Source organism: Mastacembelus armatus, chromosome 24 (assembly GCF_900324485.2).
Source record: "Mastacembelus armatus chromosome 24, fMasArm1.2, whole genome shotgun sequence".
NCBI classification, from domain to species: Eukaryota; Metazoa; Chordata; class Actinopteri; order Synbranchiformes; family Mastacembelidae; genus Mastacembelus; species Mastacembelus armatus.
This window is the reverse complement of record NC_046656.1, coordinates 7,986,488-8,011,405: the sequence shown is the minus strand read 5'-3', so window position 1 is coordinate 8,011,405 and position 24,918 is coordinate 7,986,488. Positions and strand designations below refer to the sequence as shown.

The 24,918-nt window shown below is 41.8% G+C and overlaps 1 protein-coding gene across 14 annotated transcripts in view; it reads right to left on the bottom strand.

Moving 5' to 3' along the window:
- Positions 1-24,723, bottom strand: part of cep128 (centrosomal protein 128) — a 44,542-nt gene extending 19,819 nt beyond the window's left edge. For 12 of the 14 annotated variants that reach the window (XM_026319126.2, XM_026319127.2, XM_026319124.2 and 9 more), the window contains exons 1-17: positions 24,002-24,175; positions 23,817-23,903; positions 23,251-23,389; positions 22,166-22,284; positions 21,741-21,832; positions 20,089-20,161; positions 19,382-19,501; positions 17,360-17,443; positions 16,889-16,963; positions 16,276-16,423; positions 14,643-14,782; positions 13,348-13,419; positions 12,861-13,046; positions 5,556-5,744; positions 4,550-5,011; positions 2,704-2,868; positions 1,505-1,660 (exon numbers count right to left, since the gene is read on the bottom strand). In XM_026319126.2, coding sequence (XP_026174911.1) covers positions 1,505-1,660; positions 2,704-2,868; positions 4,550-5,011; positions 5,556-5,744; positions 12,861-13,046; positions 13,348-13,419; positions 14,643-14,782; positions 16,276-16,423; positions 16,889-16,963; positions 17,360-17,443; positions 19,382-19,501; positions 20,089-20,161; positions 21,741-21,832; positions 22,166-22,284; positions 23,251-23,389; positions 23,817-23,903; positions 24,002-24,175 — 2,481 coding nt within the window. Of the gene's footprint in view, positions 1-1,504; positions 1,661-2,703; positions 2,869-4,549; positions 5,012-5,555; positions 5,745-12,860; positions 13,047-13,347; positions 13,420-14,642; positions 14,783-16,275; positions 16,424-16,888; positions 16,964-17,359; positions 17,444-19,381; positions 19,502-20,088; positions 20,162-21,740; positions 21,833-22,165; positions 22,285-23,250; positions 23,390-23,816; positions 23,904-24,001 lie in introns of all 14 variants that reach the window. The other 2 variants (XM_026319123.2, XM_026319136.2) reach the window with 2 other exon arrangements.
- Between the last annotated feature and the right edge of the window lie 195 nt (positions 24,724-24,918).

Below are 24,918 nucleotides of genomic sequence, written 5' to 3'. Positions count from 1 at the left end.
AGCCATCCGTCTCTGTCCCCGCTGGTAAGATGACTAACCCTGACCCAGAATCTGAGATAGGAACTGCATCAGACTGAGTGAGATACAGAGGCAAATGAACAAAAATGCAAGAATGTATTCCTTTCATAAAGATTTGTACACACATTTCCCAAGGTTGAGGTATGACAAAATTAGCAATGCCAATGCATTGCACATACTGTAATGAGGGCAGGCATGGCTCCACTTTTTCTCTCAGTGCATTGATGTTCTTGCACTGACACACTAAAAAAAAAAAACAGAGAAGCTCATAATATATCATAAGTTTGTGGCCACCACAACTCCTCCTCCTTGCACCATTTCAACACCAGGCAGCCAGAAATCATGTGTGAGGAGGAAGAGTTTAATATTAAATTCAGCATTGCATACAATATCACAATGGAGCTATTTTTTACGAAACTCAAGTCTCAAATAATCCGAAAGAAAACGAACGGCCTGAACATTAACATCGCTCTGTGACAAGCTCGTTGGGGTGACTGCAGACACCTTAAAACAAACACGTCTGTTCAAATCACCAATTTGGACATGGCATTTATGACTAAGATGTTTCCACAAATGTGTGTGTAATTATTTCACTTTTTCAAGCTCTTATTAACCTTGGCACTTTTTAAGCTTAGTTGTAGAATTATTTAAATTTCATGTTTGCTGTTCAAATAAGAACAAGCATATATGTGCACTGTTACTCCTATTTACAAAGATTTACATAACTGTTGCAAATGTAAAAAAAAAACTAAAATAAAACAACCCATTGAATGTATAATTGTGATGCCAATGGTGCTGCAAAAAAATCTAGAAGCACATAAATATTGTTCTGATGCACCTACATAAAAAAAAGTTAGGCGCCCCAGTGCAACCACTGCCAAAATTTAGTCTGGAGCCCTGATGAAGCTTGCATAGACAAGAATTTCATCTCATCTCGTCTCAATAGACTATCCACTATTCTCGAAATGACACTGAAATTAAATGATGAAATGAAATACTATTGATAGTAGGAGAACTAAATGACAACATAAGTTTAAGAAGTATTGCCAGTAGTGATAAATACAGTGAGAATTAACACAAACTGCAGCTCTGTGCTGTTTTTATCTCACTATTTTTAGTCTCCGGCCCACAGAGATACCACAGAGGACAGAACTGAGTTTCAGTGAACTGCATTATACTTGCCCAGCATTAAACAAGGAAAAACTGAAGTTAACAAGGGACTGACTCGCAAACTCAAGGCCAAGGGGATGGTGGAAAAATCAGAGCAAAATGACGTAAAGTAAATGATGGGCAGTTCCAGTGGGATGCTCATGTTACTCTGTGTTTGATGGGTGTACAAATCTGTAATTTTTTGCCAACATGTTCATTAATAAGTTTGTAGTGTACCAGCATTGTGTTTTTGTGAGCCTGTTGGACCTTTAACCCTCATAGTGGACAAAAAAAACACCAAATGCACCTTTAAAACATAGCATAATAAAAGAAATACCTGTAGTTTGTCTTCACCATTTCTAGCCAGGCTACAGCAGGCTGCATCTAGTTCCTCACCCATAGAGGTAAGGATTGCCTCTCGTTCTGCCTCCATCCGCAACACCTTCTCCTCCATCTCTGACTCTGACACACGCCTCCGCTCACCTGACCTGACCTGTGGAGAATGGCAGAGAGCTGAGTGAGTCATAGCGGATTAGAAATCATTCTCTCAGGTTTTTAGTTATTAATTTGGATTTTGGACAGCTTTAAAGACATTCATTTACAACACACTTTCTATGGATGGCTATCATAAGCAACCTAAGGCTGGAAAACAAGCATTCATTTTGCAAGTTTTGCATTTCTCACATTGAAGAAAAATAATTGAATTAATCAAATGATTTCAATATAATGTCTAGTCCTAAAAACAAATTCAGATTTGCTTATTCAAAGGCCAACAACAAGTGGTTATAATGGTTTACTGAATAATATATATGCAGAAAACAGATAACCTTAGGACCATTCAATCAGCCTTCTCTGGCTGGCACTGTCAGTGGTTTCAGGGTCTCTACCAGGACACAGACAATCAATATACCAGAGAGACAGGAAATAACTGATCAGTACTACTCAGAGACCATGGATCATTACGCTTTCCCTGATATAGTAAGCCACCCATGATACATTAATAAGACCCCCTTTTTCTCCGTTCACCCAATTTCAATTCAATACATGGATCCTCCTAAAGAACCCTACACAACTATCAGAGACCTGTCAGTGAGGAGAAAAGCGGTTCAATACTTAATCTGCTGTTGTAAAATACCTGAGGATGTATTGATAAAACCCATTTAAAAGCAGATTTGGCACCACTTAACCTTTCAAACCATTCTTAGGACTGTATGATTAACATACAGATACAAATTAAAGTATAATATCATCCAACAGAGGAGACATTGGTGTGTTGACTTCTGTTGACCTTTTCTGAGTCTAAAACTATCACATTGTCTAATGACACTCTGTACACCAGTTTGTCTTACCATTTTAATTTCTTTTTCTTTAAAGTCCTTGGACATTGACTCTCACAATTAAATGAAATGAACATATCATTGTGTCTGCTGAGGATAGATATATTTCACTGATATGACAAATGATATTCTGCATGTACTGGAAATTTTATGTCATTTAATGTTAGGCACCACAATTGAAAAACACAGCATGGCTTACTTTGTCATCCAGTTCCTGTTTGAGTAGCTGGTATTTTCTGTGGAGAAGTGCATGTGCCTCGTCTTTCGTGCTCAGCTGTGCTGCCAGCTTATCACACTCATCCTTCATCCTGTCCAACTTGATGCGCAGCACCCCACACAACTCCTTGTCTGATGCTGCATCTGCCTAGTAGAGAGTGGATGCGTTTAAGGCCATGAGATAATAAAAACTGGTGGTTTATCTGCCCCAAAAATATCAACTTAAAGCAGGTTGCAGTTTGTATTTCTGTGTTGTACTAAAAATATACTTGGAGTATGAATAAGAAATAGTATAAGTAGCAGTTTTCACATTGATCTAAAAGCTGCTTTGTGGTTCATATGTACAATGTGCAGAATTTGCCAGTAGACCCTAAGAATCTGTAAAATATCTTAATTCAAGTCATCATGTAATAGACTCTGAAATCATTCAGTCCAGCTCCGGTTCAAAAAAGCAAATCCAGCCTCAGACATTGGAGCTGTCTATCAACAATGATCACATTATCACAGAAAAGTTAAAGTTTAAATGACGTTTCAAACAAAAGAGAGGAGTGGAATAAACAACAATGACTGTGCTTTGGGAGTGGCAGGAGTGACGCACACAAAAAAATAGGGAAAACAAAAAAAAAAAAAAAAAAAAACAGAACTGCTTAGAGTGAAGAGAGAAAAAAGATGGAAAAGCAAAATTAGAACTAGAGGGAGGAAGTAAGAGGGATTAAGAGAGAGAGACAGTGAGAGAAAAAATAGAGTAAAGGAGAAATCAAGAGTGAGAGGACAAGGACAAAGAAAATATGAATTTTAAGCTTTTTCTGACAGTTGACTGTATCAAAATTGTAATATGGGCTTCTGGCTATGCTCTGTGAATATTGGGTGGGCTTCCTAGGGACATCTGCAGCACCCGTAGGCTAGTATTTAAAAACATTCTAGCAAACGCCCTTGTCCTTACTGCACTTGGAAATGACACCATTACAATGAGCTATGTCAGATATTAATGCCATTCAGCGCAGCTAATGGGCTAAACTCAACCATATCAGGGAGGACCATGCCCCTTAAGAAACAATGTACCCATGAGGGCTCATCTTTTGAGATATTGAAGGGAGGGAGGGGGTAGTGTGCTCGGGGAGCGAGTCAAGAGGAGTCCCTGAACTCCAGTTCCTCCTTGATGAGACTTCTGAGGTCTGATATCTGAGTTTTTAAATATTCACGCTTGGAGCTTTGGAATAGCTGTGCGGTTCAACGGGGCACCACACACCATTAAGAGCTCAGCTATTCCCGATTCACCCATACTCAGAGGACAGAGCCCTGGCCAATAAAGAAAATTATGCTAAATGAGAATTCTGTCTGTGTCTCGCTGAGTCGGAAATATACCAGATGTTTAGTGGCTGAGGCATGTTACCCTGTGCTGAATTTGAAGTGTGTGCCAATGATAATCTAAACGTCAATTAGAGTGTGACACTCTGTCATCCATGTCTAGGTGTGAAGAAAAACGTCTGTGGTTGGCTTATGACCTTGAAATCTCAAAAGATTTGACAAATTAGGAGTGTATGTGGCACAGGCTATATTATCTAGAGCTCAGCAGTGTGCTTTATCACCAACAACAGAGGCTCCAAGAAGTTAGTGGTTCTGAATTTTGTCCTGTTTTGTCAGCTGTTTCCAGTCATTGTGCTAGGCTAAGCCAGGCAGCTGTTGGTCTTTGTGACATGTTTACAAATATGAGAATGGCATCATCTAATTAAATAAAAAAGTAGGTAAGCATAGTGTCAAACTATTCCTTTAACTTCATATTTATTCTATGGAAAAATACTTTGAGCATATTTATAACTAGGGCCTACCTTAACCTCCTTCAAGAGTGCCTGTAATTCATCTTGCTCCTCCCGGCAGAGCTTTAGCATGTCCTGCATTTCACGATGCCTTTTTATCCCTCTGTCCTCCATCATAACCTTCATGTTGTCCAGTTCCTTCTGATGCACCTCTCTCTCAAGCTGCAGCTGCTGCCCCAGAGTAGTCCGCTCCTCCTGCACTGCTGTCAGCTTGGCCTGTAGTTCCAAGGCACCCTTCTGGAGCTCCTTCCTGGAGCTCTCCTCCTCAGCTAATCGCTGGGCTAGTTGGGCATGGGCTGAGGTCATCTGCTTCAAGGCGGCCTGGAGCTCAGTCTGTGTGTGCTGGTCTCTCTGACAACGACGAGCTTGCATGTCAGCTTGCTCCTCCAGCCTCTGGTTTTCTTCCTTTAGCTTTGTTTGGATGGTGGTTTGACGATGAGTCTCTTCCTCCAGGGCAGCTAAGGTTTCCCTCACCTAGGGTTAGGAGTGCTATTAGAATGTTATCAATGCTCTTTAATTAGTTTTTACCTCTAGTGGTTTTTGTTAAATATTCTTTTTTATTTTAACAGCAACTCAATCTTACAAGAGAAATTGATCTGGCAACAGAATTCAAAATTTCAATAATGTCTGTGTTCAGTCTGGGATTATACACAGTAAACTGCTATTTTGGAAAACAGCAAAATGACATTTCTTGGCACAATTTCAACTCTGGCTGACTACTTTTAAAAAGGTCATTACATGACACCATGATTACATACTTAACAGTGAGTATGAAATATAATTTATTCAGCCCAAGTGCTGACTGATGTAATTTCTGTCAAGTGAGTTAAACTGGTCTTGAATCAACAAACTGAATTATCAAATAGACTGATGGATTGAAATTTAGGGAACAGTAAAAATTCCTGGACTTAAGAAAATCCCGGTTGAAGTAAAAAAAAAAAAAAAAAAAAAAAATCTGTCTTGGGTTTTTTTTTGTGATTTCAATGCAAATTCTATTTATGGATGTTCAACGCCATACCTCCCGGATTTCCTGCTCCAGTGACAACTGGCGCTGGCGGGTCTCAGACAGCTCAACATCCTTGCGGTGGAGTTCTTCTTCACGCTGGGCCAATCGGCCTAGGATTTCAGCAAGCTCCCTACGGGCTGCCTCAGTCTGCTGGCTCAGCGCCTTCAGCTGGGCCTGAGAGCTCTCCTTTTCCCTGGCTGCCTGAAGGGAGAAAAACGAGGGAGAGAGGGAGACAAGAAAGGAAATGAAGAATGACAAATGAAGAGCAGGAGGAAGGTAGTGTACAAAGAGGAACTCTAACAATAATGATGAGACCGAGAGAAAGAATGACAGAGAGACAGAGGGAGAGAAACATATGAAGTACCAGCGCTTGCACTGATAGGAAAATGCTAGCACTCAGCTCCCTGATAAGGGACAATGGTCAGGTCTGTTCAAGGCAGATTGCTTCTAATACTCTGGCTTTGACTGGAATTTGCAAAGACTTTGCTGTAGCTCAGAACCTAATCATTTAATTGAGCACTTGATTCTCTCCCTTAATTCATTGAGGGGGCAGAAATGATTTTGTAATTAATTCACGTCACGTCGAGTATGCCAGGTGGGAGTCTGTCTGTCTGTGAGGTGCGGGGCTGCTGAGTTTGGAGGTGACTCACTCAGTTCAAATGGAATGGAAATCACTGGGAGGTGACTTTCAAGCTGATAATAATAGTCAGTCTTTAATTATTCAACTAAGCACAACAGCTTTAACATACTTTGCAAAGGTACTCAGACTACTTGACGTCATGTTTGGTTATATTATCATTAAGTTCATTCAAAATACATTATTCAAGAGTTTTAATCTGACTTTGATACAAAAGCTTCTATGTGATGACGACAAAACATTCTTGTATAAATTAATCAGAATCAGAATGAGCTTTATTGCCAAGTGAGTGTGCACACACACACACACAAGGAATTTGTTTTGGTACGGGGGGGGGGGGGGGGGGGGGGGTACTCCAGTGCAAACAGACATAAATACAAATGCTACAAAGGGTCAAACAGTAAACATAAATGCTACAGAAATGCTACAAAAAACTAAAAGACTAAGAGAAAAATGCACAGATAACCTGAGAAACAGGATGAAAGGGGAACTAATTGGTGTGCAAAGAGCAAGAAGGTGCAAGTGTCATAGTGCAGGTGGTGGAAGGGAATGGTGGAGAGCTACGAGTTTAAGAGTTGGATGGCCTGAGGGAAGAAGCTTCCTTTGTGCCGGGCTGTCTTGATGTTTGGAGCTCTGAAGCGCCGGCCAGACGGTAAGAGCTGGAAGAGGTGGTGACTCGGGTGGGTGGCATCCAGAGTGATTTTCCGAGCTCTTTTTCTCACTCTGGAGGTGAACAGGACTTGGAGGGTGGGTAGGGTAACACCGATGATCTTCTCAGCGGTCCGGACTGTCCTCTGAAGTCTTCGGATGTCTGATTTAGAGGCAGAACTAAGCCAGACAGTGATGGAGGAGCACAGGACCGACTCGATGACCGCTGAGTAGAACTGGGTCAGCAGCGTCTGTGGAAGGTTGAACTTCTTCAGCTGGCGCAGGAAGTACAACCTCTGCTGGGCCTTCTTCGTGATGGAGTCGATGTGGAAGTTCCACTTCAGGTCCTGAGAGATGGTGGTGCCCAGGAACCTGAATGACTCCACTAGTGCCACAGTGCTGTTCATAATGGTGAGAGGGGGGTGGGTGGGGGCATTTCTCCTGAAGTCCACAACCATCTCCACTGTTTTGAGCGTGTTTAGCTCCAAGTTGTTGTGACTGCACCAGCGAGCCAGCTGCTCCACCTCCTGTCTGTATGCAGACTCTTCACCGTCCTGGATGAGACCAATGACAGTGGTGTCATCTGCAAACTTCAGGAGTTTCACAGAGGAGTCACAGGAGGTGCAGTCGTTTGTGTAGAGGGAGAAGAGCAGTGGGGAGAGAACACACCCCTGGGGGGCGCCGGTGCTGGTGATGCGGGAGCCAGAAGTAAATTTCCCCATCCTCACTAGCTGTTGCCTATCCGTCAGGAAGCTTGTAATCCACTGACAGGTGGAGTCAGGAACAGAGAGCTGGGAGAGTTTATTCTGGAGGAGTGATGGGATGATGGTGTTGAATGCTGAGCTGAAGTCCACAAACAGAATCCTTACATAAGTCCCTGGTTTGTCCAGATGTTGCAGGATGTAGTGCAGCCCCATATTGACTGCATCATCCACGGACCGATTGGATCGGTAGGCAAACTGCAGGGGGTCCAGGAAGGGTCCAGTGACGTTCTTCAGATGGGCCAACACCAGTCTTTCAAAGGACTTCATGACCACGGATGTCAGAGCCACTGGTCTGTAGTCGTTGAGTCCTGTGATTTTTGGCTTCTTGGGGATGGGAATGATGGTGGAGCGTTTGAAGCATGCAGGGACTTCACACAGCTCCAGTGATCTGTTGAAGATCAGAGAGAAGATGGGAGCCAGCTGGTCAGCACAGGTTCTGAGGCATGATGGTGAAACCCCATCTGGTCCTGGTGCTTTCCTTCTCTTCTGCTTCCTGAAGAGCCGACACACATCGTCCACACTGGTCTGAAGTATCAGAGCGGGGGAGAGGGGGTTGATGGATGGAGGTGTTAATGGTTGCTCTGGAGGACAATCAGAGCGGGTGGGGGGTGATTCAAATCTGCAATAAAACTCATTCAGATCGTTCACCAGCGTTTGATTGCCTATTGAGGAGGAGGATGGAGTCCTATAGTTGGTTATTGTCCTCAGGCCTCTCCACACTGAAGCAGAGTCGTTAGCTGTAAACTGGTTTTCCAGCTTTTTGGAGTAGCTCCTCTTAGCTGCTCTGATCTCCTTATTCAGTGTGTTCCTGGCCTGATTATACAAGACCCGATCACCACTTCTGTAGGCATCTCCTTTGGCTTTACGAAGCTGTCTGAGTTTTCCAGAGAACCATGGTTTGTCGTTGTTGTATGTTAAGAAGGTCCGGGTGGGAATGCACATGTCCTCACAGAAACTGATGTAAGATGTAACAGAGTCCGTGAGTTCATCCAGGTTTGTGGCAGCAGCTTGAAAAACACTCCAGTCAGTGCATTCAAAGCAGGCCTGTAGCTCCTGCTCTGTTTCCCTGGTCCATCTCTTGACAGTTCTCACTACAGGCTTAGCAGATTTAAGCTTTTGCCTGTATGTTGGTATGAGGTGGACCAGACAGTGGTCAGAGAGTCCTAAAGCTGCTCTGGGGACGGCGTGATATGCATCCTTTATTGTGGTGTAGCAGTGGTCCAGAGTATTCCCCTCTCTGGTGGGGCACTTGATGTGCTGCCTGAATTTTGGCAGTTCGTGGCTCAAGTGTGCTTTATTAAAGTCTCCGAGGATGATAAAAACAGAGTCCGGGTGTTGCTGCTCCGTGTTTGCGATCTCCTCAGCCAGCTGATGCAGCGCGTCGCACACGCGCGCTTGCGGGGGAATGTAAACACTGACCAGAACGCACGAGGAAAACTCCCGCGGTGAGTAGAAGGGTTTACAGTTAATGAAAAGTGCTTCCAGGTCAGGACAGCAGATCTTCTTCAACACTGTTGCATCTGTACACCACCTCTCATTGATGTAAAAGCATGTCCCACCACCGCGCGATTTCCCCGTTGCGTCTGAGTTGCGGTCCGCTCTGATCAGCTGGAATCCGGGCAGATGGAGCGCGCTGTCCGGTATGGCTCCATTAAGCCAGGTCTCCGTGAAACACAGAGCAGCAGAGTTCGAAAAGTCCTTGTTTATCCGGATAAGCAGGTGTATTTCGTCCATCTTGTTGGGTAGCGAGCGGAGATTCGCCAGGTGTATGCTGGGCAGCGCTGTCCTGAGGCCGCGCTGACGAAGTTTCACCAGCGCACCAGCGCGCTTCCCGCGTTTGCGCTTTCTGAGAAGCGCAGCTGCTCCGCCAGCTAAAACGCTCCACAAAACGTCCGAATGTGCAAAAATTGGAGGAAAAATATCCTGGGAGTGCTGCCGAATGCTTAGCAGTTCAGCCCGAGTGAAACTTAATAAGTTGCAGAAACAAAGTGCAGGACAAACTAACAAAAATAACAAAACAACTGGAGAGCTCCAGACCGAGGCAGCCATCCGCGGCGCCATCTTGAATATATATTAATAGAAAAAGACATGCATATGCATCCAAGCAATTTAATTTGTGATGAACAGCAACACTGCATTAGGTATTACTTGCATGAGTTTTAATAGATATGTAGTAGTTCAAACTAGGCATTTTGATTGTGCATTGAATTGTTGTCTCCCCTTTCCCAGCATTATACTTAAAAGGTACAGAAAATGCAACCACAAGGGGGCACAATCCAGTGTCTTCATGTGCCAGTCCCAAGTCCGGGTAAATGCATAGAGTTGTGTCAGGAAGGGCATCCAACGTAAAATTTAAACTAAATCAAAAATGTTTGCCCGTATTAACAACGACCACCACTGGTGCTGTTGACCTACAGGATGGAAATTGGACTACTGTTGGTTGAAGAAGGAGAGGAGGAAGGCGTGTTCATAAGAGGTGACACAAAGTGCGTACACCAAAACAATTTGGATTTGTATGATAGGTTGGACTCTAAGGAGGGAGAGGTGGATTTGTACAGGTTGGCGAGGCAGAGAGACAGAGATGGGAAGGATGTGCAGCAGGTTAGGGTGGAGAGTGAGAGGATGCCTGAGGAATGGAGGAGAAGTGCACTGGTGCCCATCTTTAAGAACAAGGGAGACGTTCAGAGTTGTGGAAACTACAGAGGAATAAAGCTGATGAGTCACACAATGAAGTTATGGGAAAGAGTAGTGGAGGCTAGGCTGAGGTGAGAAGTGAGCATTTGTGAGTAGCAGTATGGTTTCATGCCAAGAAAGAGAACCACAGATGCAATATTTGCTTTGAGAATGCTGATGGAGAAGTACAGAGAAGGCCAGAAGAAGCTGCATTGTGTCTTTGTAGATTTGGAAAAAGCATATGACAGGGTGCTGAGAGAGGAACTGTGGTTTTGTATGAGGAAGTCTGTAGTGGCAGAGAAGTATGTTCGAGTGGTGCAGGACATGTATGAGAGCTGTAAGACAGTGGTGGGGTGTGCTGTAAGGGTGACAGAGGAGTTCAAGGTGGAGGTGGGACTGCACCAAGGATCGGCTTTGAGCCCCTTCTTGTTTGCTGTGGTGATGGACTGGCGGACAGATGAGGTTAGATTGGAATCTATATGGACCATGATGTTTGCAGATGACATTGTCATCTGTAGTGAGAGCAGGGAGCAGGTGGAGGAAAACCTAGAGAGGTGGAGGTTTGCTCTGGAAAGGAGAGGAATGAAGGTTAGCCGCAGCAAAACAGAGTACATATGTGTAAATGAGAGGGACTCAAGTAGAACGGTGAGGTTACAGGGAGTAGAGGTGAAGAAGGTGGAGGATTTTAAGGACCTGACCCTAGGTCCAGAGCAACGGAGAGTGTGGAAAAAAAGTGAAGAGACGTGTGCAAGCAGGTTGGAACGGGTGGAGGAAAGTGTCAGGTGTGATGTGTGACAAAAGAGTGTGAGCAAGAATGAAAGGAAAGGTGGACAAGACAGTGGAGAGACCAGCAATGTTGTCTGGTTTAGAGACAGTGGCACTGAGAAAAAGACAGGAGGCAGAGCTGGAGGTAGCAGAGCTGAAGATGTTGAGGTTCTAGATGTTTTGGAGAAAAAGCCAGGGAAGCCAGATTGAGATGGTTTGGACATGTTCAGAGGAGGGACAGTGAATACAATGGTAAAAGGATGCTGAGGTTACAGCTGCCAAGAAGGAGGTCTAGAGGAAGACCAAAGAGGAGGTTCTTGGATGTAGTGACAGAGGACATGATGATAGTTGATGTGGGTGAGGAGGATACAGAGGATAGGGTTAAATGGAGGCAGATGATTTGCTGTGGCGACCCCTGAAGGGAGCAGCCGAAAGGAAAAGAAGATATTTAAAGGTACAGAAGGTAGTGCTTTTGCTGAATTTCCACTCCACTTATACCATGAAAACAATAAAGGAACTCAAATGGAAAACTCATAAATATTTCAACTACTTTCAACATATTCCTGGTAATGGGAGGGTGTTGGTTTATTTTTGTGAAACAAGATTTAAACCTGAATGTCTCCCATATAGTATATGCAAGTAACAGGGTGACCACTGCTTACTGAGCTGCTAAAAAGCTTTGAAATACATCCATGATGTCGACAAACGTTGCCAATATTCGATGTATCAGCCACTTCCACCATTCCACTCACGTATTCTGACGTCAGTCAGTTGGAGAACTGCTGAGATAGGTTTTGCTTACTCCTCATTGCCTGGGGAGGCACTACAAATCAGTTTACTACTGGAGTTGAGAAATACATTTCAGTAGAGACAGAATTGATTACTTAACTTTTTCGAACACACTGTCAAAGTCAAAGGAGCTATGCATGAGTCTGCTGCTAAGAAAATGCAACAAGCCTCAGTTGTTGCACTACCAGATGGCTAGCTGCTAGCTCAGCCAGCAGCAGCAGCAACTAGCTGTAATGTTTGACACAGAGGTGCCTGGAGCCAGTGAACAATGTTAACTCATATTTTTGATGGAGTTGCACACAAGTGCCAACTGAAACTTAGTCAATAAACTGTAGCTAGATTTATCAAGATCTGGTAAACTTTTGTTAGATTATGTTGCAAATGTGCAACGACTGGGAGCTTTTACTTTGTCAAAAGAACAACCACTGTCAACTGGAGCAAAAAGCAGCTGAATGCAGTTTTAACAGGTAACTTGACTACAGTGCACACACACACAATAACAATGCAAAACTATAACAATGACAATTTTTCCTCCCTGTTTCAACCCCAAAGTTTAGCTGTATATCATTACCATAATATATATTTTACATTTTCCATGCAGGATGCTTAGAGGCTTTACCATCAACTACTACAAAAGGGTAATGCCAATTTCTTTGTCATGAGAACAGTGTTTAAATGGTTTTAACTTTAAGAGATTAGCCATAAATACAAACAGGACATTCAAATAATTAGAAGCAAAATAGTGCTTTAAAGAGGCACTCAACAACATTAGGTGACAGACAAGAGATAAAGTAAAAAAAGATAAAAATAAACACAGCAGAAGATATCCTGATTTTTAGGTCTTAGCATGGGTCGAACTTTAAAAATGATGGATCCTACATTTCCCATAATGTAACTAAACAGCCTCATTCTTTCAAATGACACTTCTCAATTATAAAAGTGTGTTTTCTTAAAAAAAAAAAAAAAAGAAATCTCAAGCCAAAGCTAACACCAGTGAGCTCTGCCGTCATAAGGATAATGTGTGCATATGCTCCAACTGACCTGTGAAGCCTTATCAGTGTGGAATTCAGCCTGGGCTCTTGCCTCCTCCAGGTCCTTCTGCAGTCTCCTACACTTTGCCCTCCACTGGCGCACAGCCTCCTGAGCCCTGGTCTTCAATTCATCTCTGCTCCTTGTGCTCTCCTGGAGTAATGTCTCTCTCTCCCTCCTCTCTGCTTGCCCTCGGCTCTGAAAGGATGATTGAATTTATGAACCAAGAGTAAATACATTCTTTCTAATGGGAATGAGTGTTTTTTTTTTTAAACCATGAGATAGATACTAACATGTCTCTTAGGCCTAACTCCAAACAATCTCATTACTGCAGTATTAGTTTTTCAATTCTTTACATTATAATTTTGTGAAGTTCTGGCTGAGAAGAAGACATTAAACACAGCATGTTGCTGATTTAATTTACCACTAGAAAAACCAACCATTGTTTACAGCCCCTAATTTAATTTAAAAGGGGTGTGACAGTATCTAATCAAAATACCTGTATCTCCCTCAACTGCTCAAGCATTCGTAACTGCTGTTGCTCCCGTCGTGCCAAGTCTGATGACAATTCCTGTTGCACAGAAAAGGAAAAGGTCAACAAAGGAGACACAGGTGTGTGCATGAATGAGTTAAGGTCAATGCAAGGTAGGAATAACAAAACAAAAAACACTCTGGATGGAAGGGGAGTGAAGAAGTAAAAAAAGAACATGATCAATTTTAAAGGGTAAATATAGCAAGCAAAGAGGACAGCAAAGACAAAAAGGTCATAGAAGGCCAAGACCATTTTTACATGCTGCCTACCACTTGATTAACGGCAAGGATGGTCTTTACAGTAGTCAGAAAGGACACCTGCACTGGACTAACGTCATACATAACGCAAGTAAATTACAATCACTTCGAAGTTTGACTGAAGTCTAAAATAAGGGTAAAGTAAAGTGACCTTGGTGCAAACTTAGCACTTGTACTGAATAAAACTGCCAGTTTTCCATAGACTGATTAGTCATAAACCTATTAGACCCTATATAAATTCATTCACTGCAAAATTCAATCTTCCACCCTATTCTCCTCAGGAATCTTCATTTTTGCTAATTTGTCGTTAAAATGAAACATTTCCAATGTCTATTTTGATCTAGACATAAAACCCATAAGAGACGCCCCAGGTGATACATGCAAACACCCACTTCATCTTTTAACATTTACTCTGTAATAGGGTAAGTGTGGGAGTTTAAACATATTTTCTTATTTTAGTTTAAAAAAAAAAAAACACACACACACACATCAGAAATTAGAAGAACGTGCCAATGCTTAAAGCGCAGCTGTTTCTCCTAACATTTTATTGATACCTATCGTAGTCTTGTACACCACTGCTTAAAAAGGGGATTTTTTTCTAGATTTGTTTTATGTCTTGTTACAGTGATTGAAGCGACACATTTCACCAGTCTGAGAAGGATAAATGACTGCTGGTTGACTTTTGATCTCCTCTTCCAACTGTCACTTCATCTGACAATTTTAAGAGGATCACATAGCATGGAGTTGGCAGAGGATGCGACCATGGATGAGAGGCACCCTACAAACTGGAATAACCCGGCACAGGGTGGAGATGCCAACACAGGCAAAGTCAAAAGCATGCTTGTGTTGTGTTTGTGCTGCACTCCAGCTGAGAGAGCAATGTTTTCCATTTATTGTGTATACAGCACATTCAGCTAAATGGATGACTAAGACATGCAATGTCTGCCCTGAGCCACTCATTGTTTGTATAATTATCCAGTGTCTTACAGTCCTTCTGATACACACCTCTACCTGTAAGCTGAGTTGGACCCTGTCCTTTTCCTTAAGGTCCAGAGCCCTCTTCAGTTCTTCAACTTCACCATGGACTGATGCCTTACAGAGCTGAACTCGCAACTCCGCCACTTCTTTTTCCAAGTCCAACCGATCTATACACACATGAAAACACACCCCCACACAGAACTTTTGTTAGAAATCACAACAGCAGGTGGAGACAAGAATAGCTGAACACCAGCAGACAAAACACTAATGGACTAGGAAACTGTAGTAATGAATGTGTCTTAAAAAAGGAAACCATAAACTGTGGCCACATACGAAATATAAAGCAGATTTCGATCCCATACTCTGGCAAGGGGAAAAAACAAACAAAAAAAAAAAAAAAAAATCACCTTTTCACCTAATATGTTGGAAGCTCATGTGCATGGTTCACTGTCAATCATTTCACTAAGTATGTCAATCATTTCACAGGATATGAACGATAACACATATGATGATTCAGTATATATATATATATATATATATATATATATATATACACACGCACACACGTATGAATTATCATTCTTCTTTACTCGTCGGTGTTTATTGAACCCAGGTGCACCTTTAATCATTAAATGAGACTTCTGACTGCACTGCACAATAAATGACAGATTCATTTATTGCTGAATTCATCTGAGAAGAATTGACTTAAAAAGAAGATTTATTCAACACCTACTACCATCCATTCACCCATTTCCCCACTCTTAAAGGTACTTTGATTTAGCAGTTGGCAATGCATGCACAGGTACTGTCTAAAGATTTACTTCAGGGAGAAACTGATACATAATTTCAACTATTTCTATGGTTAGAACATTGGCCAAGCAGAGTCTAAACTCTCAGAGTGCAGGCCTACTTGTGGTTCCCAGAGTTCTCAAAAGCAGAATGGGAGGCAGAGCCTTTAGCTATCAAGCTCCTCTCCTGTGGAACCAGCTCTCAGCCTGGGTTCAGGAGGCAGACACTCTCTGTACTTTTAAGGCTAGACTTAAAACCTTCCTCTTTGACAAAGCATATAGTTAGGGCTGGCTTCAGGCAACCCTGAACCATCCCTTAGTTAGTTATGCTGCTATAGGCCTAGACTGCCCAAGGACCATTGGTGCACTGAGCTCCCCTACCCTACCCGCCCCCCCCTCCCCCTTCTCTCCGACCTCATGTATATTCCACCATTGAATGTTACTAACCTTGTGCTCTCTCTCTCCCCTAGTTTGTGCTCTCTCCCTCCCTCTCTCTCTCTCTCTCTCTCTCTGTACCTTCTGCAGGTGTCCCTGGTCCTGGAGCTGTTTATCGCTGATGTGCAGTTACTGGCCCCACCAACTTGCAGTGTCTATTTGTTGTTTATTGTTGCTGTTCTTTTCTCTCTGCTCTATCCACTCACCCCAACCGGTCGAGGCAGATGGCCGCCCAAACTGAGCCCGGTTCTGCTGGAGGTTTTTTTCTTCCGTTAAAGGGAGTTTTTTCCTCTCCACTGTCGCCAAGTGCTTGCTCATAAGGGAATTGTTGGGTTTTTAGTTTTAGTTTTTGTAAAGTGCCTTGAGATGATTTGTATTGTGATTTGGCGCTATACAAATAAAATTGAATTGAATTGAATTAAACATAAATTCAGTACCTGGCCCTCGCAGTCCACCTCTTCCCTCCTCCCTGTCAGTGTGGTTGCTAAGTATCTGAGCAGTGGGCTGAGAAGTCTCCAGTTGGGCCCTCTGAAGCTCCGTCTTCTCCATTCTCGTCCTGAGGAGCTCGCCACGCATGTCCTCTACCTGGGGATTATCCAGTATCCATATTAGCAGACACAGAAAGATGTGTGACTATCTAACAATAGCAAAAGAAAGTTTAAAATTTTCTTTAAAAGTCTCATCACAGCTGATTGTTTTGTTTCATAGGGTTTATGGCACAGGGTGGCATGATGGCATAGTGGTCAACACCACTGCCCTATAACAAGAGGATTCTGGCTGCAAATCGGGGCCTTTCTGTGTGGAGTGTGCAGTTTCTGTGGGTACTGGTACTCCAGCATCCTTCCACAACTCAAAAAGATGCAGGTTAGGTTGACTGGTCACTCTAAATGGCCCCAAGCTGTGAACATGAGCTTTCTTGCGTGTCAGCCCTGTGACAGGCTGGTACCCCACCTCTTGCCCAATGGTACTAGCTCCAGCCCCCACAGGATGAGCGGTATCAATAATGGATGGATGGTTTACTGTACATTGGCATATATACTACATACAAACCTGTTGAATCAGGGACTCTCTGCTATCCTGTGAGTGTTCCAGTAGTTTTTTAGCCCTCTTCAGTTCCTGCACCATCTGAGGAGAGTATAACAAGAATATCAGGACATAAAAAAAAAAAAAGGTGCTGGCATATCGCAGGATCCTGGTGTACCATCTTGTAGAATTCAGAATCAATGGCTCCAACAGTAAATTATTTGTGCCTGTATGCATCCATCATCTACAAGTTTAGAATATATGCTTCTTGATTTAGTTAATTTTAGCAAGCACAATGCCAAAGCTCATAAGTTTTGACACACCAGTTTCTTCTGTAAAAATCTGAATGGTAACTAGCTATGCAGACAGCTTCAGTAAATTGATAATAGAAAAACAAGGCAAGATACTATACAGGACAAACCATTATAATGTTTAGTTAATCACTGAGGACTTCTATTTTCATGCAAAAAACATTCCTTTAAGGCAAAATTCATTCACCTTTGACTTCTCCATTTCAGTTTTCAGCAGCCTGTCTCTCATTGCCTCACTCTCATGGGCTTGAATTTGGTGTCTCCCTGAAGTCTACAAAACACAAACAAAAATCACAGAGGTCACAACATTACAGTTTTACTGTGCACATACATGACTACGGTAAAAATGCACCATGGCAGGTGGTATTGAATCAGAGCCTTCCTCGTCTCATCTCCTTGGAACAAGATGGTGGCATCATGCTGGATTTACAAAATATCTTAAATCCCACTCAATCCGAGCAGGCTGTGGTGATGAACTACCGGCTGCTAGCAATAACATCTACCCAAGTGACTCATCATCTATTTGATTCACATCACAGCGGGCCCATCAGTGGGGAATAAATGTGCCCTCTGCTCTTCCTCCTCTCTTGCTCTTTAGTAGTAAAAGAGATTATTTTCCTCTTCATTTCCTCATGCTTGTTTATGTACCCTTAATTTTTGGACAAATGCATTATTTCCCATCGCCCCGGGCCCTGCTGGTGTCCCATTAGGGCACTACAGAGGAGAGGGATGCAAATGAATTGGTAACTACTATCATCGCACAGTGTGTTGAAAAGTGCTGCTCAAGAAGGTTATCAGTCTGGATACAGCCACACAGCACCCCTCTGTGGTCTAAATATAAGCTGCAGCAAGAATAAGAAAAAAAAAAAAAAAAAAAAGAACTGATACCAAGGATCTGATTAGCTTATACAAAACACTGCCCTCCATACCAGTAACCAAGCACTGAAAAAAAAAGACAAAAGAAATTATATGATTGATTTATGTAGCAACATGAAAAGATAATGTGTTCTTTACTATGAGTGTGTCTATTAGTCTACATTACAATAACATCACCTAATAACAGCTCTTTTGGGTATTAATGTTTTTTAGACAAACGCACACCTGAAAAAAATAACATGACTAAAAACATAAGAAAGCAGCAACTGCGTGCCTAGCAACCATTTGCAGTGCATCAAAGTAATTGCCAAGGTGTGTTTCATCATTTCACAATGCAGAGCAAGACAGCGAGGTGATACAGTGGGAATGCTGCTTTGGCAAACAAGAAAGGACAGAATTACCTCAGAAAGAAAAGATGCAATGACCCAGCAAGTGAGGAGAGATCCAGCTTTTCTTATCCCCACCAAGTTCTGCAATTGTATCCAACCATATCTGATGGACAACACTTGTCACTGCAGTAATAAACCACTGTATCTAATTTTGTAGAAAATTACAAATCACACCAATTACTTAGCCATTTTAGTTCACATCATTTCTGACTTATTTTCCAAAAGATGAGAAATAAATGGTAAACTGACATCACTTAAAATGTGTCAGCAGTCATTTTTTTAAACACCATCAAGCTTGCATTTGAACCTTTTAAGCAGCCAAAATGGATTGTTTTTTTTTTAAAATGAGCATTAATAAATCATGCAAATGTCAATGGTCTGCATTATTACTCAGAAATAACAAATAGGAATTTATTCCTACTACTGGGTGCAGGCAGGTAAAAAGTCTGATTTTGTTTTTTTTTTTTTTTTAACTCTATTAGTCTGAAAAAGCAAAACTAGGACTCTACAGCCAAGCTATACTTAAAGCACATAACCCATAGCATCGGACACAATACAATTTTGACATTTCCGTGTCTAGTAACGTGTGATGCCACATCTGATGTCTAATGTCTGCATTGTGCACCAGCTTTATTCTTTTGCTCGTAAGACTATAGTATGGCAGCCCCCTCGTGTTTAGCCTCATCTGTGGTTTCAAATTTCAGACTGTCAGTTCTTATAGTGTTGTCAATGATTGTTGCCCCTAAAAAATAAAGTTAATGTAAGTGTATTTATTGGATGTTCCATCTCACCCTGTCAGTCTATATGCCTTTATTGAATTTATGTGCCTTGTAATTGCCTCTAGATTATTTCTGGTGTTGTCTCTGAATGTCAGACAAAATGAGGGTCAACAGGGAGGTGTGGGATGGTGGGATCGCAGCATATGAGTTAGAAAGGAGAGTCACCTCCTGCAGCTCTTCAGACACAGCCACCCGCTCGGGCCTTCTCTCTCTCTCTGTGCTCCTCGGCTCGCTATGAATCTCTCTTTCCAACTCCTGCAATCGCCGCTCCACGCGAGACGTCACCTGCAGATGGTAAGAATAAGGATACCTCAGGTCATGTAAACATCCCAAATGCAAGAATGGCAGCAGGATATGATAAATGAGTAAACAGGAAATTAAAAGGGAGGGTGACAAAAAAATCTTTTACAACTGACTGGAAATATTACATTCAGGATGCAAGAATTCCCTCTCTAATCAGGAAGCATCACATCCACCTGTACAAGACAGTTAATACCTTTATCTTGTCACGTCCACAGACATGTCAAGATAAAAAATATTAAATATGTTGGCTGTCACTTGAAGCTGCATATTTGTCACAGTAGTGTTGGTGCAGTGAGGCGCGACATGCCTGGAAATGATATTGAAATATTTGCTAAAGTTAGAGTTCTTTGAAGTTGCATGAAATAGTAGAAACCATTTGAAACCATTTGCTTTCTATTTGGAAAACAAAATGATTTTGCATATCCCATGATTTATACGGTCGCTCACAGCTTTCAGTAACTTTGAAGTGATTTTCTCAAATTCAGGATGCCTCCACTTTTTTCCCCATGTTCACAGAGCAAGAAAGCATACTTAAAGCACCGGTAGTGAAAAACACAGCTACAACTCACTGAGTCCTGTCTCTGGGAAGTTGTCATGTGCTCTGTGAGGCTCTCCATCGCCCGCCTGGTGTCAATATCAGACCTATAAAAAACAGAAAAATCCAGCATAGTGAATATATTTACACAACAGACATCTTCGTCATTTTGAAAAATCCTATTCCAGGACATCATTGATCAAAATGTGAATGCATAATGTGACACCACTAAAAATAATTGTGCAGCTGCTGATGTTGAAATGTAGTGTTGGATCAATTTAATCTGGTCAGCAGTATCACAGAGGAGAGATTTTTTAATATCTTCAAAATGTCAAATTCTAATGCATGTTGACAGAAAGATCTGCTGCCTTTTGACTTTGCAAGTGCTCTCTCTTTAAGTTCCCCCTGACAGTTCTATCATTTTCTCAAGGAGATTTCAAAGACCTAAAATCTATGCACTTATTTTCAAAACTCAAGCAAAACCTTTCTGTTACACTCTTGCAGTAAATATGAAAAGTGAAAGATCAATATCCTGCAACGGTCCAAACAGAGCCCAGACCTCAGTTAGCATAGAAAATAATGTAGAAAAAGTGTAGGCAAATAAGAACAGACTGTTCAAGGGCCCCTAGCAACTTGTGTGGAGTACTAAATTAGTGAAGCCTTATCCAAACCTCAACCTTAGTGTTCAAGTAAAAAATGAGTGATTGTAAGAGCACAGAGACATTTTTGTGTTTTATTTTATGAAAGTGTAAGTGGGAATTCACACTGAAAGTGAGTTGTCCAATTCACACTGAACACAAGTATACAACATCTCTGAGGCTAGAACAACTTTTGTGTGTCAAAAGAAGCTTAAAGGACAGTGGCCAGAAAATAGTCACAAGCAGGCTGAATGACAGCAGAAATGCACTGGACAAAAATGTACAGATGGCTGAGAGAAAAATGAAACCAGAATGCTCACAGCGACACCAAGAGGCTGATCATTCATAACAGACACAAGGAAAAAGCCTGCACAACATAACAGGAGGTGTGTGTGATACTGCTGTTTGAGGAGATTATGCCTCACCAACATGCCAAAGGAGAATGTACAGGTGTAAAATGTACATCAGTTTCTGGAAATTTCACAAATTTAAATTGAAGACCTCTTAAGTGCTTGAATGCAACTTAAGACCTATCTCACATCCATACTGGCAGAAAATTATGAAATATATCTGGGAAAATCTGTTAAGCACAATGCTGAATATGAAAAAAATAGTTCACAAGTAATTTTTAGAATCTCTTTTTTTCAGCTATTGTGTGTAAAGTCTGGAGAACCTGGGTTTTTAAATAAACAAATGTGTCATAGGTGGTACTACTTTGTCGCCTAATCATTTCTCTATGAACACACAAACAGTGCTGCAGATGTTAATACAATATTAGAGAAGTAACATCAACTTAACACTAAAATTATTAAATTAACCTAAATATAATCAATCATCTTTAAGACATATCAAAATCAAGATATGTTATTACATCCAAAATATAATATTGGTATTTAACAGTTGTTAATGACATTTATGCTATGCAACTATGACAGATAAATGGCAAGAAATTTTATTCAGTCCTAAATATCACACAGCTATGTACTAGCCCCAGTGCTATGTGGAAAGACAAAAAAAAACTGTAAAATGTGCCCCTCTACTCAAATACCTATTCCTCCTGAGGACTTCTCTATCCAGATCATCAGACAGTCTCTGCTGGTCAGAGCGCAGATCCCTCAGTGATTGGTGCAAAGTATGAATCTAGGCAACACAGGCACAGTAGATATGTAATACTAATGTACAAATCTTAAAACTCAAGCAAATCAAAGCCAAGCTAGCAATCATTGTGTTTACAGGTATGCACATTTATAGCTACCACTGTGGAACACTTACATTAAGAACAACTTTGGACTGAATGTATTATACTTATCTTATAAAGCAAACACTCACATCAATAATATATGATTAAATAAAATCTTAAATACTTTTACTTATCAAAATTAAAATATCTTATGGATGCCCTCTTGTGGCAACTTCTGCAATTACATGAAGTACCAAGTGCTACTGATTGGTAGTTGGTCTGTTATTCCTTACATCCTCTCCTGTAAGGCTGGCATCCTTGAAACGAACACCAGCTGACTGAGACCTCCTCCTCCTCCCTGGAGTGCCTGTATAGTCCCTCAGTGGAGAAGTAGGGTAGAAACGCTGGTCTTCTGAAATCCCAGATGAAATCCCAGATGTTATACAGTGTTTTGGGAAACAATATTCTGAAACAGGAGCCTGATCCTTTGTAGTCTGCTATAGACACATCGTCAAGGGCTCAATAGAAAATGCTACAACTAAATATGTAATGATACCACACAGTATAATTCAAAGCAGCTTTGTACTTCAAGCAGCAAAAACCCAATGCCTAAAACATGACGTCTCCTATTTTCAATGAGAGTAAACAATGGGCACTTGTGCATAGTAAACCTTTGTACTGTGCACACCTGCTTCTTGACCTTACCATACACTGCTGATACACTCACTGAAATGCTGCAGGCTTCTTATTGTGCATCGCAGCTCCAGAGTCAGTATCATTTGTCTAATTTCCACAATTTCAACACCATCATGCAGGCAAGTGTCCTTGTAAATGACTTAAAAGCTCAAATAATTGATTTCCACTGGGTGCAGTTATCAAATAATGTGTTCTAAAAGTGTTTTTTGTCCGATTCATGATGTCGCCTATGTCACTGAGTAGTGGTATTCTGGATGTATGCAAATGTTTTTCTAAATGCAACCATTTTATTGAGGATGCCTTCACCATTTTTCGATGCTTCTAGACTTTGACCTCAGGCTAGCTGGAGCATTTAGCACAGTGGCCTGCAACATTTTTTTCCAGGACCTGGATCACTACAAATAAGATTGCCACTTGGCACTAAAAGGAGATGGTGGAGGCTGGTGCACAAAGAGATAATCTACCAAAAGCTTGGTTTTAAAAATTCAAATCATGATTCATACTGTTTGTTAGAATCTGTAGTTTTAAAATTATGCAGCTGCTGTATCAGTTTTCCTATATCTGTTAGTTAATCCTTACATCTCTAATTTTCATGGTGTTCCTTTTGTTATCTGCTGTCATTTTTGTGTTATTAGCCTCCAGGTTTAATCCCTCTGGAAATTATACAAAACTCACTACAGACCTGGTCCTGAGCAAGCCTCCAAGTCACTGGTATGCAGTGTAGAAGCTGAAGCTGAAGCTGAAGCGCTCCGAGCCCCATTGGATCTGCTCAGTCTCTGTGTCTGCAGTTGACTGATTGACTCCTCCAGGTTCTCCCTGAGCTGAATCAGGAAACAAAAAAAACATTTGCGACTGATAAACAAGAAAAAAGAAAATGATTCCATAGATGGAGAAAAAGCAAAAACAGAACCATTAAACAGCAGAGAGAACAAAAATAAAAACTGGAGAAAAAGAAATAAAGTAGGGAGTGTAGGGAGCGCCAAACGAAATTATACAGTAAGAGTAAAGTGTTTAAATGTTACTGATGTAGATTTAAGATGTGAACAGCTGCCAGGTGCTTCACACTGGCCCATCAATTAATTCTCCAGTGTTTGCCACCACACATTCATACAGAACATCAATTTACATTTATTCTGAAGTTTCTGTACACTCAAAAACTTTATACAAAATAGCTCAAAAGATTATCAGCATAAGTGTGATAAGTAAGTGTTATAATTAAATAGCTAAACCAACTAAAAGGTGTCTCACCAGTGCCATGGCTTCAGCCTGGTCATCTGTATGCTCCCTGTACTGGCCCAGCATCCGGTCTACTTTGGTCAGGTTTCTACTAGTGTCCTGTAAGTGAAAAGGATCCATTTGTTAACAATGATTAAATAAAAATGTAGGAATCAACACAAGCTATGAAATACTGCACAGGTAGCGCAGCAGAGCACCTGTAAAGTATTGGCCAGGGTGTTGATCTTCTCCGACAGGTCTGCTGCTCCATCATTAGCTCCACTCCCACTGGCTCTGACCCTGTCCCGGCCAGGTCTGCGGTGGGTTTCACGGCCCCGAGGCCTGTGCCCCCGCGGCCTGTCAAATGAATCCGACTCGCTGGATGTGTCCATAGCTTGGGACCAGACAGTTTTTGCGGAAAGATCGGCGAAAAACGGCACACCGGGCAAATATGACGATTACTGACCACGGCTGGCGTCGTCAGCGGAAAACGCTGTTAGCGGCAACGTTAATCAAATTCACGAACAAAGTATGACCTTTCTTTAAAACCGACAGGTCTGTCATAGTAAACGGAAACAGGAGTTTTGCCATAGTTACCTAAATAACCCGTGGAGACAGAAAGCTATGTGAGCAGCAGGACACACATCCTTGGCAATCAATCACAGCCGTGGACATTGTGGTGACGATACTCCTCCTGTTAGCAACAAGTGGCAGTTAACGTTAACTACCGAGTCTCAGCTAGCTAGCTAACCAAAGGCTAGCAGCTAATTTAGCCAAGTTGTAAAATAAAATTAAAATAACAAAGCACTGATTATGCCCGGTGGAAATACATGCTACTGCTATACAAACATTAAACTGGAGACGCAGGTTTTTTGCTCAGCGAGTGATAAGTAACAGACGACCAGCCCTCAGCCTTACCGTGCTATGGCAACTTGAACTAGCCGCGTCCGAGCAGGAAAACAACAGACCTCAGCTGTTCCAAAGGACGCCGGGAACTGTAGGCTGACCACAATGGAGCAGTGCAGGAATTTACTATTTCTGAACTACATTGTCCAAAGGTATGTGTTTGCGCCAGTACTGCCGCTCTCCAGTCAGAAAAAAGCAGAAAAACTTACAGATTATAAAAAAAAAAAAA